At 44.9% G+C, this 17,359-nt stretch overlaps 1 protein-coding gene across 1 annotated transcript in view; it reads left to right on the forward strand.

The window, feature by feature from the left end:
- The window catches only part of Fez1 (fasciculation and elongation protein zeta 1), a 53,613-nt gene that overhangs the window by 24,040 nt on the left and 12,214 nt on the right, over positions 1-17,359 (forward strand). The window contains exons 4-5 of the mRNA XM_005347040.2: positions 9,570-9,656; positions 13,802-13,970. Of these exons, the coding sequence (XP_005347097.1) occupies positions 9,570-9,656; positions 13,802-13,970 (256 nt within the window). The remainder of the gene's footprint in view (positions 1-9,569; positions 9,657-13,801; positions 13,971-17,359) is intronic.

The following is a 17,359-nucleotide window of genomic DNA, read 5'->3' on the forward strand; positions in this document are numbered from 1 at the left end:
TGCTTCCATTTCTAGTTAGGAAAGCCTGGGGGTCTGGAAGGCTGAGCCATTCAGCAGATCTATTTTTGAACTTTTAAGGGGTTGGCAAACTTGGTTTCCCAGGTTATGACCTGCTATTGTGAACAAATTTTGTGTAATGGTCTGTCCTATTCCTTTAAGAGACAAGTCACGCCCACTCCATCCCCTGTCCAGCCCAGGCAAGCTGATCTTCAGCTTCCAGCCTGAGTCCCTTCTTTTCTGTCTCTCTCCCAAAGAAGCAGCTTCTGTCTCATTCCCTTCTCCCCACTTCTTCCCTTCCTTTTCCACTCTGCCTCTCTTTGCTTTTCTCCTCTCTCCCCTTCCCCCCTCTTTCCCCTTCCCTTCCATAACCCACTAAATAAATACCCACTTTCTCTGCATGGCATGCCTATCCATCTTGGTCTCTCACCCACCATGTGGCTCCCTCCCTGGGACCAGACTGCCTTCATGGCCTGCATGTCTGGGAACTGCTGCCTACTGCTGCCACTCTGGGACCTGCAGCATTTTACTTAAACAAACCATTACATTGGTGCCATCAGACTCAGTAGGCCCTTGTGCCGCTTAGGGACCTGCTGCATGGTCTCATGGTCCACTGCCCACCACTTGGGACCTGCAGCATTTCTGCCTCTGTGCCCCTGCAGGGAAGGGAAGAGAGAAAGTAGTTACCTCTTCAGAGAAAGAGAGAGAACAAGAGAGAGCGAGAGCATGCAGGCTGGAGGAGGCAGGAGATCCACTTGCCTCAATGCAGAATGGGGGGGATGTGGGGGTTGGCAGTGGGCAGGGATTGTCCATTAAAGGGACATGGTACCCAGGTGACAGGCCAGGCCAGCAGATCATAACATTAATTATTTGCATTTTTTTGTATAGCTCTTTTGCTTGCATGTTTGTCTGTACTATACTTGTGTGCCTGGTGCCTGCAGAGGTCAAACGAGGATATCAGGTCCCCTGGAACTAGAGTTACAGATGACTGTTAGATGCTATGTGAGTGCTTGGAATTGAACCTGGGTCCTTTGGAAGTACTAGTACTTTTAAACACTGAGCCAGTTCTCCAGACTTCTTAATTTCTTTTTTCATTTTTCCTTGACATTCCATTTTGTTCCTTGTAATGGACCTGTATCTATACCTCTCCACTTCGTTCAGTTTTGTTTCCTTGAGACAGGGTCTTACTATGTACCCTGGCTATCCTGGAACTCACTATGTAGACCACACTGGCCTTTAATTCACAGAGACCCACCCTCCTGCCTATGCCTCCCAATATTAAAGGTGAGCGCCACCGGCTTTTGTTTTGTTTTATTTGAGAAGGGAGTAGGGGAAGCTCACTAACTAGTCAAGCAGTCTTCACCCTTTAAATTCTCCTGCTCAGCCTCTTAGGTCTCTGGAATCACAGGCCTGTGTAATCATGCTCTTGGTATTTTTATAGAGTGTTTTCTCCAGGGCACACTGTGCATTGTACATTTCAGCTGTCATAGTCTATTTAGAAGAAATATTTTTTGCCTCTTCAGATAAAAGAAATTAAACTTGAAAGTTTGTCTATTCCCTTCATTCTTGTGCTATTGTCCTGTGCTTTATTTTGATTTATAGTTACACTCCACAATACAAAATGATTTTTCTGACAGAAGAAAAACAAGATAGCCGGGCGGTGGTGGCACACGCCTTTAATCCCAGCACTTGGGAGGCAGAGGCAGGCGGATCTCTGTGAATTCGAGATCAGCCTGGTCTACAACAAGAGCTAGTTCCAGGACAGGCTCCAAAACCACAGAGAAACCCTGTCTCGAAAAGCCAAAAAAAAAAAAAAAAAAAAAAAAAAGAAAGAAAGAAAGAAAGAAAATCAAGATAATTTAAAATTTTTCCTTCAGCTGATCATTCTATCACTGCAATCCCAGCCTCAGTTGACAAAGGCAAGAGAAGGCTATGAGCTCAAGGCCAGCCTGGTTAGCATAGTGAGGTCCAGGATTTTTGAGTTTTTTTTAAAAAAGATTTATTTATTTATTATGTATACGACATTCTGCCTCGATGTATGCCGGCATGCCAGAGGAGGGCGCCAGATCTCAGTACAGATGGTTGTGAACCACCATGTGGTTGCTGGGAATTGAACTCAGGACCTCTGGAAGAGCAGACAGTGCTCTTAACCTCTGAGCCATCTCTCCAGCCCAGGATTTTTGAGTTTTGAAACTTTATCTCAAAACAGCAACATAACCAACCAATCAAATAAAACTCAAAAGCAAACAAATAAAATTCTTGCTACTTGCAACTTATGGTTTTCTTATACTTTATAGTGGATCCTAGTTTTCTTCATTTCTTTCCAGTCCAAAGCCTTGCACTGCCTGTATCCAGTGCCTGGAAACAATTGCCTCATATTTTGTCCAGATGTTGCTCTGGCCCACGGGGTAGACCTGATGCTGCTTGCTCTGAAAGCCTTCTGTCTTCGTTTTTCTGGATGCATGCATAGGGAGAAATGTTTGGGCCAGACTCTCTTGGAGCCCAGTCTAGTTTTGAACTCCTGACCTGCCAGGCTCCAAAATGCTGAGTTAGAGGCATGAGCCACCATCCTTGGTCATTTTCTGGGATCCTTGTATAGAAGCATTGTATTTCTCATGGTAACCCTGGTAACTCTACACTCCAACTTTCTATCTATATATTTTACCCATCAAAGAATTTTTCTCAATGCATAACCTCATTAGAAAGTCTGAGTTTTATTGTTGTCTTAGTTATGGCTCTATTGCAGAGAAAAGACACAGTGACCAAAGTATCTTATAGAAGAAAGCATTTAATTGTGGGCTTGCTTACAATTTCAGAGTATTAAACCTGGTGGTGGTGGCACATGCCTTTAATCCCAGCACCTGGGAGGCAGAGGCAGGTGGATCTCTGAGAGTTCAACGCCAACCTGGCCTACAGAGCTAATTCAGGGACAGCTAGGGCTATTACACAGAGAAACCCTGTCTCAGAAAACAAAAACAAATCTGTGAAAAACAGTTTCAGAGTGTTAGTCTGTGATCATCATGGTGGGACCACAGCAACATGCAGGCAGGCACTGGAGCAACATGTAAAATGTTACATCTTGATCCGAAGGCAGCAGGTAGAGTGAGAGACATGGACTTTTGAAACATATAAAGTCCACCCCATGGCGCACCTTCTCCAATAACTCCTTCCTTAACAGTCCACCAACTGAGAACCAAACATTCAAATATGAGCCTATGGGGGCCATTCTTATTCAAACCACCACAATTATCATACTTTCAATATCCTGGAGCTCCTAGGTTCCTAATGAGATCTTATAAACAATCACATTGCTTTCTGCTCTCTGGCTGAGGGCATTCTCCATAACTTCTTGGTAGGGATATCTTCTTTTCTATGTGTTTGTCTTGTTTTTGTTAGTGTGGTTAAAATACTCCTACAAAAGCAACTTGAGAGAAAGGGATCGTTTTGGTTTAGTTTCAGAGGAGGTACCCAGTTCATCATGTTGGGGAGGGCGTGGCAGCAGAAGCAGAAGGCAGGCCCATTACATTGCATTGGCAGACTGACAGAAGAGGAGGGGAGGAGAGAGAGAGGGTGGAGGGAAGGAGAGAGAGAGAGAGAGAGAGAGAGAGAGAGAGAGAGAGAGAGAGAGAGAGAGAGAGAGAAGAACCTTAAGTGAGGTAGGCTATAAAATCTAAAACCTCAAAGATTTTCCAGTGACATCCTTCCTCCAGGCTATACCTCCTAAACCTTCCCAAATACCGTCACCAGCTGGGGACCAAGTAAGTAAACACATATGCTTCCTGGGCAATAGTTTACATATAAACTGCAATAATGTTTTCGTTTCTGTGAGTCAGGTTCTTGCTATATGCCTAGGCTGGCTTGGAACTTGCTGTGTAATTTAGGTTGTCTTCAAACTCATGGAGATCTTGCCTCAGCCTCCTGAGTGCTGGGATCACAGATATGGGCTACCCAGAGCTGGCTTGATTTTTTTTTTTTTTTTAATTTAAGTTCATCAGAAAGCTGAGCTCTTTCTGTGGGGTTAGAGCATGTGTCTGTTAGGCCACACTGTTGAGTGATCAAAGAATCTATCATTTTCCTTGGAGATCCTGAGAGCTGGCATGTATCTGTATTACATTGTCCTCTAATGAGAAACCCCTCCAGTGCCTGGCATGAGAACAGTGTTCCTCAGATGCCCCTTAGGAAAGGAGGCTGGAGTCTAATGAGTCTGCAGACTAGCTCCCTCTGATTTTGTAAGACTCCCCTACCCCAGGCTCTGTCAAGTTGTCCTGTGTGTCTGAGACAGGAACCTTGCTGCTTCAACTTCACCAGTGAAACCACCAGCTCTCTCTAGGGTGACAGGATTGTAGCAGCCTTTCTCTGTGGCTGCTAGAAGAGACCTGTGATCTGGCTGCCCCCAAGGAAACATCCCAACATTTATTTTATTTTATTTTACTTATTTATTTATTCATTTTGAGACAAGGTTTCTCTGTAGCTTTGGAGCCCCCTCCTGGAACTAGCTCTTTTAGACCAGGCTGGTCTCAAACTCACAGAATTTAATTCCAAATGTTGGGATTAAGGTGTGCGTCTCCACCACCCGGTGCACCCCTGATTTTTAATTTCACTTATTCCTCATCTTTTTAACCTCATTCACACTACCAATCTGAGGGATCCAGCTCCCAAGCTTTCCAACATCTTCACTTTCCAACATCTTTAGTGTGAATGCATTTACCTTTGAAGGTCTGCTTGGAGAGGGTGTGGCTCTCCGGCCCCTGGGCCTGCAGCTCCTTCCCAGCAAGCACCCTTTTCATTGCTGACTTCCTTTAACTCATTTTGCTCCTATGGAATGGTCTTATTTTAAATCCATTTACTCTCGTTTTATTAGAACCTGGGGAGGAAGCAGAGGTAACTGTGCATGCAATGTTCAGTGTGCCTTCCTTCTACTGCAAATAAATGGAAATAGGAGGTGATTTAAATAATTGTAGCATGTGGGAACTTCAAGAAAGACTATGTGGGGTTTCACTTAGAGGTCCATTGTAGCTTAGCTGTACATAGGCGATGCTTGGTGAATAACTGTGCACTTAGATTTTAGGTCAAAATTATATCCTTGAATTGTACATGTAGATGCTATTATTTGACAATTATCTACTCTGTTTGGGTTTTTAAATGAATCATTCTATTCTGTTCCTGCCTATGACATAAAAGATCATCTTTTGACCCCTGTAACCTTCACTTCACAGTAGATAGTGATTGACGCTAAGACAAGAGGAGACAGAAATCCAGGACAGGAAGATCCATCTTTCCAATTAATCTCCAGGCAACGAGGAGGCTATGTTGTGTGGAGGCGGTGCTGAGTCTGGGCCCTGACTGCACTACCCTGTCCTCTCTTTGTCATTTGTTCACTAATTCTTTCAATAAGTGTTTGTTGACCAAATACCATGGAGCATCTTGCTGTGCGAATACAGAGCCCTTGACTTAGCCCACACAGATGGTTCCTGGTTGTTCACAAGCACAAAAGGGACATAGTGCCCTTCCTTGGGGCTGAGCACACACTGTTGGGTTGCTTTTATTCTTCCTACTTTTTTGACTGGAGGTAAAAAAAAAATGCATCTTTGTTTTCTTACTGTTATTGCAGCAGCCACACACATTTGAATCAGTGGAGGAAGGGGTGATAAATGTGTAAAGGGGCTGAATATGAAGTAGAAATTCTCTTTTTCTAGGAACAGGATAAATTGAGATGCTTTAGCAAAAGGCCCTGGCTTATAATTGCTGTTGGGCACAGGGACTCAGCAGACTCCTAAGCCTTCCATGGACTGCTACACAGCAAGTGTTAGAGGCTCTGCATGAGTTTCCAACTTTTATTTCATGGTGGCAATCCTGATGCACATCTTCTCCTCAAAGCAAGATAATAAAAAAAAAGCTTGCTATGGTCAGCTCCCATTCTGGATCTATGTCTCCTTAATTCTAGGAAGAAAGACTTTGGGTGGATACTTTTTTCCTTACGAGATCCTCATTCGCTTTGACAGCAGTGGAAAGGGCTGTCAGGTTTGGTCCACAAATAAATGGATGCCACGCGACAGGCTTGTGGATCATTTGGGGGAGGTACCTTTCTCATGCCACACAAGTGGCCAAGGAAGTGACTCTGATGTCTGTTCACGTAATCTTAGGCGCATCCTTACACCGTAGTATCCAGTGCTATTGTTTTTTTGTTTTGTTTTGTTTTGTTTTGTTTTTCGAGACAGGGTTTCTCTGTGGCTTTGGAGCCTGTCCTGGAACTAGCTCTGTAGACCAGGCTGGTCTCGAACTCACGGAGATCCGCCTGCCTCTGCCTCCCGAGTGCTGGGATTAAAGGCGTGCGCCACCCTTCCTTTCTTGTTTGGTTAAGCCTTTTGCTCAAAATACTACCTCAGTTTGGGGGGAAAGTGGAGTCTGTAAACAGCCAGCCTGATGGGAAAAGGTTTGTCCAGAAGTGACAGAAACTGTCAGAGCAAAGCAGAGTCAGGGAGCGTTGTGTGTGTGTGTGTGCATGTGCGTGTGCGTGTGTGTGTGCGTGTGTGTGTGATGGGGAGGGTGCACAAACTTGGTGGAACCAGGTTGAGGCGAGGCAGCATGGAGAGTTAGAACACAAACCAGACAGGAGATGGAGACCTGAAACTGGGCGGATGTGCTGAAGCCTGTGACTGAGCAAAGGTAGCAGGAGGCGGGAGGAGCCAGGCTCTCTTGGGGTGCTGAGCCTTTTGGTTTATTTTTTTCCCTCATGCCTGATTTCGGAGAAAAAAGAGAACAAGGAACACTTATAGTACTCACAGCAGTGACATTGCACATGATGACTTTCCTAAGGCTGTCACTGGCTTTCAGATATTTGTCTTATGCTAATAATTTATTCCCAGACCTGAGAGGGCAACAGAAAAGAGCACTCCAGGAGTGCCTCACTCAGGCCACAGCTGGGGCTCATTAACGGCTGTCTAGCCATTAGCCTTCCTTCCCAACAAACCCCGCCCGCCACGTGTGGGAGAAACTTGGGGATCTAGTTCAAAGAGGAGGATCCTCAGAAGAGGATCTAGTTCAAAGGTGCAGTATTGAGTTAGTAAAGAAAATGCATTGATGCTCGACCACATTTCAGAAAGTGTAAGCACCCATTTGCCTTGCGTCTGGTTTTGGTCTTCTGGGGCTCAGGCCTGGAACGACCTGGGTAGAAATGGTCTGAGAATGACCTTGAACTCCTGATCTTCTGCCTCCAACCCACTGGGGTTAGAGGCAGGCTTGACCACGCTTGGTCTTTCCTTGTTTATTCAGGATGAATCCAGGCCTTTGTCTTTGAGCTCTATCTGTAATTTTTTTTTTTTATAAAGTATTGGACTATGTAGCTCATGCTACCCTCTCTTAGCCTCTTGATTGCTGGGATTGTTAATCCCACTGGCAAGAATAAAACCACTACCACAATTTGAGCTAAATTTAAAGCAAGTTTAAGGGCAGGCCAGCACTGCCTCCTAAGTCAAGGTTAAAGAGAGCAGCCTGAATTCGTTGTTGGGACCCCTAGTAACTAAAATCAAAAGAGTGGTTGCAAAGAAGATTTACAGAAGAGAGACAATGGGGCAGTAAGAAAATACAGAAAAAAAAAACCTCCAAAAACGTCATGTGATCAGGGAGGGTGAAGATATTCTCAGCTAATCAAGGGCTGGGCAGTGGTGGTGCGCGCCTTTAATGCTAGCACTCGGGAAGGAGAGGCAGGTGGATCTCTGAGTTCAAATGCGAGCCTGGTCTACAAAGTTCTAGGACAGGCTCCAAAGCTACCCAGAGAAACTGTGTCTCAAAAAACAAAACAAAAACAAAAACAAAAAAAAAAAACTAAAGAAAGAAAGGTTATGGATTGGAGAAGGTCAGGTTCCAAGAAACTTGGCTCTTAGAGTATGTAGAAACTTCTTTTAAACAACAGCAGAATGGCTTCTGCCTTCAGAGTGGAGTCAGGCAGGTTCCTGGGGATTACAAGTGTACACCATCATACATAGCTACACATTGCATTTCTATAGCCTTCGTTTCAACCCTTCATATCTGATTTGAGTTATAGACTAAGGTTCCTGTCAGAGACTTATAAGTCCAGGGGCTGATGGCTCAGAAGTTAAGAGTACCGGCTGCTCTTCTAGAGAACCTGAGTTCAAGTCCCAGCAACCACATGGTGGCTCATAACCATCTATGAGTGGGATCTGATACTGTCTTCTGGCACACAGGTGTTCCTGCAGACAGAGGACTCACATATAAATAATACAAACAAACAAAAAAGTAATTCATACAGAAGACAAAATCCTCCCGTTTCCCAATAAAAGCCACATTCCTACCTCAGGACCGCCTGACTCTTGGGAAATTCTGCCATGTAAATGTAGCTATGAACAAAGTGTGGCCCCAGGAGTTTTGTTCTGCCCGGTGGGGAGCTATGCAAACAAGCAGTACCACGGGTGGTAGCCTTGGCAGGGACACAAGCCTATGATGCATTCCACTGCAGAAATAGATGCTGCCATCTGCCCAGCAGCTCCTCTGGTGATTCCCTCTCCCTACCTGCCTTGCCCCTTCTCCAGGTTGGGAACAGATGGCATTCATGATATATTTACTGAATGTTTTTCCTTATAATGACAACGTCCTGGCTTTAGGTAGAGATAGGAGGGGATGTGCATGGTTGGGGAGTACCTGCCAGAGTGGAACTCAAAGAAGGACGTTTTGAGGCTAGATAACATGGCAGCTGGGACCTCACCCCAGTGCTTCCTGATAGAATAGGAAAAAGTGTCCCGTGGGACAGGCCAACCAACATATCAGCTCTTAGAACCAAGGAAGACCAGCTTCTATATGCAAGGTGGCTCTGTGGAGGTATTTCCTGGATCTCTCTTGCCAACACCTGTATGATTTTCAGCTGGATTCTTGGAAGGAGAGATTCTTAGGGTGGGTGACTGAATGTGTGCAGGATGCGAACATAAACTCTGGATCCTTAACGGTTCACAGTATAGCCAGTGAAGCCAGAGTTGTTGCAGGTGTATTATTGGACTTAGACATCTTCAGGCATCTCAATAGTTGTGAACTTCTAGACTCTTTGGATTATAGAGTCGAGGGGGCACAGGACAAATGAACTAAACAGAATTCCCTTTTCACTGTTTTTCTTAGGCTTTAGTTTGTCCTCCTTGCTCTTTTCTTTTCTTTCGTTCCTTTCTTCCCTTCCTCTCTCTTGCCCAACTGACACTACTTAAAGAATATATTTGCTGCATGAGCTAGCTGTGATGTCACTCACTGTGAGAAGGTTCCTGCTTCATCCGAGGAGAACCTGCTTGGGAGTTAAAGAGTACTGATGAGCCCCTTGAGTCAGAATGGTGCTGCCCCCTCCTACCCTGTTGTCTTCTTCTGGCCATGCCGGCAATGCCCACTGTGTGACAGAACAAGATGAAACTCAGACTCCTCTCCATATTCCTTCTTTACACGACAGGAGGCTAAAACAGCCCTTCAGTTAGTCTTGGTGCTAATGGTTGGGGCGTTTAGACAGCGGGAGGCTAGAAAGGGGCAGCTTAGCTAGTCTACTGCTGATGGTTACATTGTCACTGCCCCTTCTCCTTCAGATCCACGAGAAGGAAGAAGAAGAGTTCAACGAGAAGAGCGAAAATGACTCTGGCATCAATGAAGAGCCTCTACTCACAGCTGATCAGGTATGAACTTGAATTCCCGCTCACGTCCCGGGAGGGAGCCTTTGTTCTAATAGGAAAATGTGGAAGACGGCATCCTTGCCTCATCCATCCAAGTCAGAAGAAAGATGCGCAACCGGTCTCGTGGTGCCTTGCTGATGAGTTCAGTAGCTTTGATAAGAGCTTAATTTCTCTTTATGTCTCAGTTGATCTGCTCACAGTAGACACGGACACAGTTCCTAGGACCTGGGTTGGTTGTAGCAGTTAGTGATGAGAGCCGGAGCCATGTTCAGTTTCCTGGCTTTACTTCCTGAAAAGCTTCTGTAGACTTTTGTTTTTTCTTTTTTAATCTTATTTTTTATTTGTTTCCTTTTGTTGTTTAATTTTGTTTTTCTCAAGACAGGGTTTCTTTGTGTAGCCCTGGCTGTAGAACTTGCTCTGTAGACCAGGCTGGCCTCAAACTCAAAGATCCCCTGTCTCTGCCCCCTAAGTCTTGGGATTAAAAGCATGTGCCACTATGCCCAGCTCTCTGTAGATTCCTTATACTTGGAGCTTGGGCACTTAAGGAAGGGGTCTTAAATGTTCGTTTTTTGAAGACATGGTAACAGGTGAGTTTTCTGTGTGGTGGATGTTTTTATCACATTTTATAGAACTCTGGAAATTTTTAGCCTTCCAAAAGGTGTTTAGAGACAGTCTGCCTTTGTGGGAAGGGGGAGACCATGTTTCACTTTAGGGATGGAGTTTATGATGTAGTTTTAGTGATTCCTCACTTCAGAAGTGTTGAGTCTTCTTCTCAGTCAACAAACATCTGGAAGTGCTTATTTGAGCTAGACACCACGCCAGCTTTTGAGCTGTTCTGAGTGCGCCCCCCTAGGATCAGCAGAGCCAGAAAGAGCATCTTAGTAGAGGTGATCTTCAAGCCTATGGCTAAAAGTAGGATTCAGTTTTTCTTTTCATTTACTTTTTTAAAAAGTAGGATTTAATATGGGTAAAGAATAGGGGATTGGGGCTGGAGAGAGATGCCTCAGTGGTTAAGAGCACTTGCTGCTTTTCCAGAGGTCCTGAGTTCAATTCTCAGCAACCACAACCATCTGCAACGGAATCTGGTGATCTGGTGCCCTCTTCTGGTATGCATGAAGACCGAGCACTCTTGTACATAAAAATACATAAATAAATACATCTTTTGTTGTTGGTTTTTTTTTTTTGAAACAGGGTTTCTCTGTAGCTTTGGAGCGTGTCCTGGAACTAGCTGTTATAAACCAGGCTGGCCTCGAACTCACAGAGATCCGCCTGTCTCTGCCTCCTGAGTGCTGGGATTAAAGGCGTGTGCCACCACTGCCAGGCCATAAGTAAATAAATCTTAAAAAAGAAAAGAAAAGAAAAGATACGGGATTGAAGGAAATCATGTCAAGAACAGGTGCGGTGTCCATACCTGTAAATGCAGTGCTTGGGAGGGAGGTGCAGGAGGGACACGAGCTCTTGGCCAACCTTATTGAATGAGACCCTGTCTCAAAAAGCAACAAAACAAACACAAAATAAAAGAACATGTCTAAGCCAGGCAGTGGTGGCGCATGCCTTTAATCCCAGCACTCGGGAAGCAGAGGCAGGTAGATCTCTGTGGGTTCGAGGCCAGCTTGGTCTACAAGAGCTAGTTCCAGGACACCAAAGCTACAGAGAAACCCTATCTCAAAATACCAAAAAAAAAAAAAAAAGGAACATGTTTTGCTTTGTTTCTGACTGGCCTGGAACTCTTTTTTTTTAATATTTTATTTATTTATTTATTTATTTATTTATTTATTTATTTATTTATTATGTATACAGTGTTCTGTCTGTGTGTATGCCTGCAGGCCAGAAGAGAGCACCAGACCCCATTACGGATGGTTGTGAGCCACCATGTGGTTACTGGGAATTGAACTCAGGACCTTTGGAAGAGCAGGCAATGCTCTTAACCACTGAGCCATCTCTCCAGCCCCTGGCCTGGAACTCTTTATATAGACCAGGCTGACCTCAAACTCAACCTATAATGAAATCTGGTGCCCTCTTCTGATATGCAGACAAACATGCAGGCAGAACACTATATACATAATAATTTTTAAAAATAGATTTATTTTTTACGTTATGTCTAATATGTGAGAGCCTCTACATGTTGGTGCCTGGTGCCTAGAGAGGGTGTCAGATTCCCTAGAAGTGTAGTTACAAACAAGAGCTACCAGGTGGGTGCTGGGAACTGGACCCAAGACCTGTGGAAGAGCAGCAAGTGCTCTTAATTGTAGACTCACCTCTACAGGTCCAGGGCTAGCAGTTTTTATTGTGACTTGAAGGGAGGGCTCGTGCCGCATTGATAGGCTCTCTATTTCGTCACTTTTTTCATTAATTTGAACAAATACTGGACAAAAGCCAGCTCATCTTTCTTTTGAAAAAGGACTTTTGACCTAGGGAGTGGCTGCCTTCAGGATACTTGGTCTAGGGTGGGTTCATTGCCCAAACAACAGAAATAATGGCTTGATGTCTCAGGTACTGGGGCAAGTAACTGTTCCGGTAGTCCTTCGTATCATGCCAAAGCAGTCTTTTGCCTTCTCCCCCTTTCGTATTGGGGTATAAAGGTGTTTGGAAAATTAAACACGGGCGGACTCAGAACTCAGAAGTGAGAACTCAGTATGCAGTAGAGATTGAATGGCCCTCCTGGTACTATCCTACGTTTCTGTGGGCTTCTTTCTTATCTCTGTTTCTCCTACCTAACTTTTCTAATCTTCACGCCCCTACCCGGAATGTATGAACCCGCTGTGGCTAGGAGCCTGGCAGAAGTCACCCCAAAAAGGTGGCTCGCGACATTCTCCTTTCTGTTTTATTTTATTTTATTTTATTTTATTTTATTTTATTTTATTTTCAGGACCAGGTCTTAGTTTATAGCCCCGAGTGACCTGGAACTCATCTTTTAGAACAAGTTAGCCTTGAATTCAAAAATTCATTTGCCTCTGCCTCCCAAGTGTAGGGATTAAAGGTGTGTGCCTCCACATTGGCCCCTCCAGGACTCCCTGCCCATAGAATGGTGCTGCCCATACTTAAGGCGGGTTTGACCTCCCCAGCTAACTTAATTAGAACTCCCTCACAGCCGTGCTCAGAGGTTTGCCTCCCAGATGACTATTGGTATGGACCATCACAGTCACAGGGAAATTACTCTCAGACAGAAAACCCTGAAGGAGGGCTGTGCTGCTTGGTCACATTTTATAAAATGCCCTTCAAGGCGAGGCATGTCCTAAATCTGCAGGTCGATTTGAGAAAGTCTGTGTATAAAAACAGGAATTATTTTAAAAGAAAAACTCTAAGCCTGTTGCTTCCAGTCCAGCCCAGCAGGACAAGACCTGGCTCCAAGATCACTGTCTAAAGATGGCGTCAGAAGTTGAGTCCCTCACAGCACTGGGATGAGAAGGACACGTCTAAGTGTGCTGTTACCACTAAACTCGTCCAGACCCACTTCCTCATGAGGGCGTGGCTTACTCCCTTTCTTTCTGTGCCAACAGCTAGTGTCCACTTCATTCATTCTGTGTGTCAGCGTCTGTCTTGACCCTCAGCTTGTAGGAGCTGAGCCCCATTAACAGTAAAGTTCAGAGCTGGGCTTCTTGCCTTTTTTTCTTCCTCTCCCGACATGGGTTGTCCCATCATTTTATGATCTTTAGCTTCAGGTTGTACTGGACAGCTTCGATTCCTGTCTAGGAGAATTCTGGAGAAACAGCTGTTTTCCTCCTCGTTTGGAGCTGTTCCGGGAGTGTGTGCATCCCTTCCCCCTCCTTCACCCCTCCCCCATGTTGCAAGAAGTGTGACAATTAATGGCCTGGGTTTTGTGTTATAGTTGGGCAGATACAATACTTTCCAACTCAGAAACAAAATGCTCAGCAAACTGAAGTAAATGTTTACTTCCAGGCAGCCCTGCTTCATTTCCTGAAAGAGCTGCTAATTTCCAATAATGCATTCATCTAAATGGAGCGCTTGGAAGAGGTTTACACGAAAGTGCTTTACATTAAAGACAGACTACGTGCAATCCTTTGATCGGGTCTATTTTTATTATTATCCAATATTTATGAAGACAGAGAATAAGTTAGGCATGCTGCTGAGTACTCAGGTGAACTGGAGCACCCCAGGAGAGACCAGAGCTTGTGCTGTATCCTTAGGTGATTGAGGAGATCGAAGAAATGATGCAGAGCTCCCCGGATCCTGACGAGGAAGAGGAGGTGCTGGAAGAGGAGGACGGAGGAGACATCTCATCCCAGGCAGACTCAGTCCTGTTGCAAGAGATGCAGGCCTTGACACAGACCTTCAACAAAAACTGGTCCTATGAAGGTGAGGGCCCTGGGCTGGGTTGACTAAGGACCAGACTCCTCCTTGGTGCTTGGTACTGTTTTTTGTGGATATATATTTCGTACTAGAGTTCTTACTATGAAGCCTTGACTGGCCTGCAACTCGCTATCTAGACCAGACTGGTCTTGACCTCACAGATTAAAAGATTGCCTCAGATTTAAAGACTGTGCCACTGTGTCCCGCCCAGGTACTGTTTATATTTGGCTGTCAGAACTTGGTCTTTGCCCTAGAGCAGAGTTTGAAAATCCAGGAGAAAGGTAACACCTTCCTGATTTGGTATCAGGAGAAAAGTCAGTGTTTCTACAGAAAAAAAAAAAAAAAGGTAGAATAAAATTGAAGAGCTAAAGGTAACCAAACAAGACGAATGTAGAATAACTAGGACACTGAATATATGTACGCACACACACACACACACGGTAGGACAGTGACTATAGCATTTGCCGTGCATTCACGATACTGTAGTATCCTAGGGCTAAGCTCCAGTATTCTGTGTGTGTGTGTGTGTGTGTGTGAGAGAGAGAGAGAGAGAGAGAGAGACAGACAGACAGACAGACAGACAGACAGAGACACGCAGAGAGACAGAGAGAATAAGAGCTAGCACTCTTAGTCTTTCCCATGTGCCATCCTCAAACTAACTTCACGCCATGCCTCTCAAGACTGAATTGTCATCTGGAGGTTAAGGGATTTGTCCAAGCCCACAGTTGGAGAAATAGAATCATAAACAAAAGCTCCTTGCCACTCCGAAAATCCTTCCCACAAAAGTACGGTTGGGGGGTAATTTTATTACTGAGTAAGCATTAAATGAGAACAGTCTACAGATCACAGGCAATCCTCCAAAGGACAGCAAAAGCTGAAGGAGATTGTACTCTTGTTATAACTAAGTGAATGGAGCCCATTACCTTAAGTAGGTTTTGCAATTTGTAGTCAGGTGGATGAGCTAGGCTCTGTGCTTCCAGAACAGTGGGAGATTAGGTCGTGATGATTACATTTATTTCAAAGCAGTGGCTCTCAATTCCTGAAGGAAATCTTCCTGAACTGTGGAGATGGGAGGAGGCTTATTTAACTATTAAATTTTTAATATATGTTTGAGAAGGGCAGACAGAGAAATTCTAAGAGAGAAGAGAGATAGAGAAGAGGAAAATTCTCTCTCTCTCTGCCTCCCGTGTGTGTGTGTGTGTGTGTGTGTGTGTGTGTGTGTGTGTGTGTGTGTGTGTTGTTTAGGTCTGGGAATTGAACCCAGTGCCTCATGCATACACTCTCACTGAGCTACACCCTCAGCACTCTTCCTTTCTTTCAGTAGGGAGAGTGAAGACCCCATTTTCAACTGATGCTTTTCCTTGCACCCTGTATACATTATAAGGGGCAGTGCAGATAGCTCTTGAAACCAGGGCGATGAACTCCGCAGTCCAGTCTTTTAATGCCTGTCTCACATTACCGAGATCTCTAACACAGATTTATCGTAATGACTAAGAGCAGGCTAGATGAAGCGTGAAATGAAAACAGCGTACAAATCAGCAGCCGTCTCAGGGATGACTGTGTGCATGCTGATCTGCAGGAGGAGGCCTGCTCTTGCAGCCAGGCCACTGGGAATGAGAGGGTGGGGCTGGGAGAGAAGGCGCCCCCTTAGGTCAGGGAACCTCGGTCAAAGTTTCAGAAAGAGGTGGCAAAAACTGAGATTAAAGAAAAAATCAGGCACCACGTCCTGAAAGCAAAACTGCCTGGCCCTGAAGAGATGAAGCAGGCAGGGTGTGGTCACTGCAGGAAGCCAACAGGGTGATGGAGTGGGTTTAGATGCCTAGCTGCATTCACCACCCGCCCAGTCAGGCCATTCTCACCACACAAAGGGCCCAAACAGAAGCAATCAGCAAAGCAGAGTGAAATGGCAAAAAAAAAAAAAAAAAAACAGGAGGAGGGCAGCTCAAAGAGCAAAACAGAGCAAGAAGAAGAACCAACTGAGTGAGCAGACACCCAGGCTGAGCAGAAATGAGAAGGGAAAGAGGGCCCTGAGGTGACAGAAAAGGGGCTCCCTAAATCTATTATATCTATTTTACTAATATGCTTAATTGGCATATGGCAAATTAGTGTGCTTATGGGATACAGTGTCATTTGAAACATTTCAATACATAAGTAGCTGGCTTCTCTTTCATCAACACATGATCATTTCTTTCTGGTGGAGTTTCTCTTTCTCTCTCTCTCTCTCTCTTGCTAGAATCTGAGCTCAGGGCTTCTTCCATGCTAAGCAAATGTTCTGCCTCCCAGTTCATCCTCAGCTCTGGACCAGAAAGATTTAAAATCCTTACTGCTCACTGGGTGTGGTAAGCACATACCTGCAGTACCAGTATTCGGAAGGCTGAGGCAGGAGTGAGAGCTAGAGACCATCCCTGGCTACATACTGAGCCCTTGTCTCAAAAAAACAAAACAGCAAGGGCTGGAGAGATGGCTCAGCAGTTAAGATTAGTGGATATTCTTGCAAAGGACCCAAGTTCAGTTCCCCAGCACCTACGTGGCTACTTAGAACCATATGTAACTCCAGTTCTAGGGGATCTGATGCCCTCTTCTGGCCTCTGTGGGTACCAGTTACATACATGCAGGTAAAACACCCATACACATTTAAAAAAATGTCTCTACTGCTTTACTTTGTTTACTTGTCTGTTTAGTAGACAGTGACTCACTACGTGGACGTGACTGCTGTCCTGAAACTCTATGTAAGCAAGGCTATCTTTGAACTCACAGAGATCCATCTTCCTCTGCCACCCAAGTACTAGAATTAAAGGCATGTGCCACTGTGCCTGGCTTTCCTACCCTTTTTGAAGAGTCAATTCAATAGACAGTGATCTAAAGATATTATAATTTACACAGACTTATGCAACAAGATGTTAAAGGTATCCACGTCTGTAATCACTGGTTCCTTTTCTTTGTCTCTGGAAGTAGCCTGCTGATTGATAATGCTTCATTTTTCCCTTCCCTTCCCCAGTCTTCCCTGGGTCTCCCCAGTGCAGTGCAGACTGAGGCATAGGACCATACACCCTCAGGTCATGTTCGTGTTGATGCCAACTGTCTCCATGACTTCTTGGGAGAAAACACTACCTCTTATGTCAGTGCTCATCACAGATACCAAAGGCGCAGTATTTCCCCCATCAACCTATTCTATGTGAATATGACAGAGACAGAGGGCAGATGAAGAGCGAACAAGGTATCAAAGCCGGGCATGTCCTTCACTGGCTATAGAGTGCCCGTGCTCCCTTGTGAATACTTTTTTCTCCTCTACTTCGTTTGTTTGTTTGTTTGTTTTTAAGACAGGGTTTCGCCGGGCGGTGGTGGCGCACGCCTTTAATCCCAGCACTCAGGAGGCAGAGGCAGGCGGATCTCTG

The sequence above is a fragment of the Microtus ochrogaster genome, chromosome 5 (assembly GCF_000317375.1).
Source record: "Microtus ochrogaster isolate Prairie Vole_2 chromosome 5, MicOch1.0, whole genome shotgun sequence".
In the NCBI taxonomy this organism is placed as follows: Eukaryota; Metazoa; Chordata; class Mammalia; order Rodentia; family Cricetidae; genus Microtus; species Microtus ochrogaster.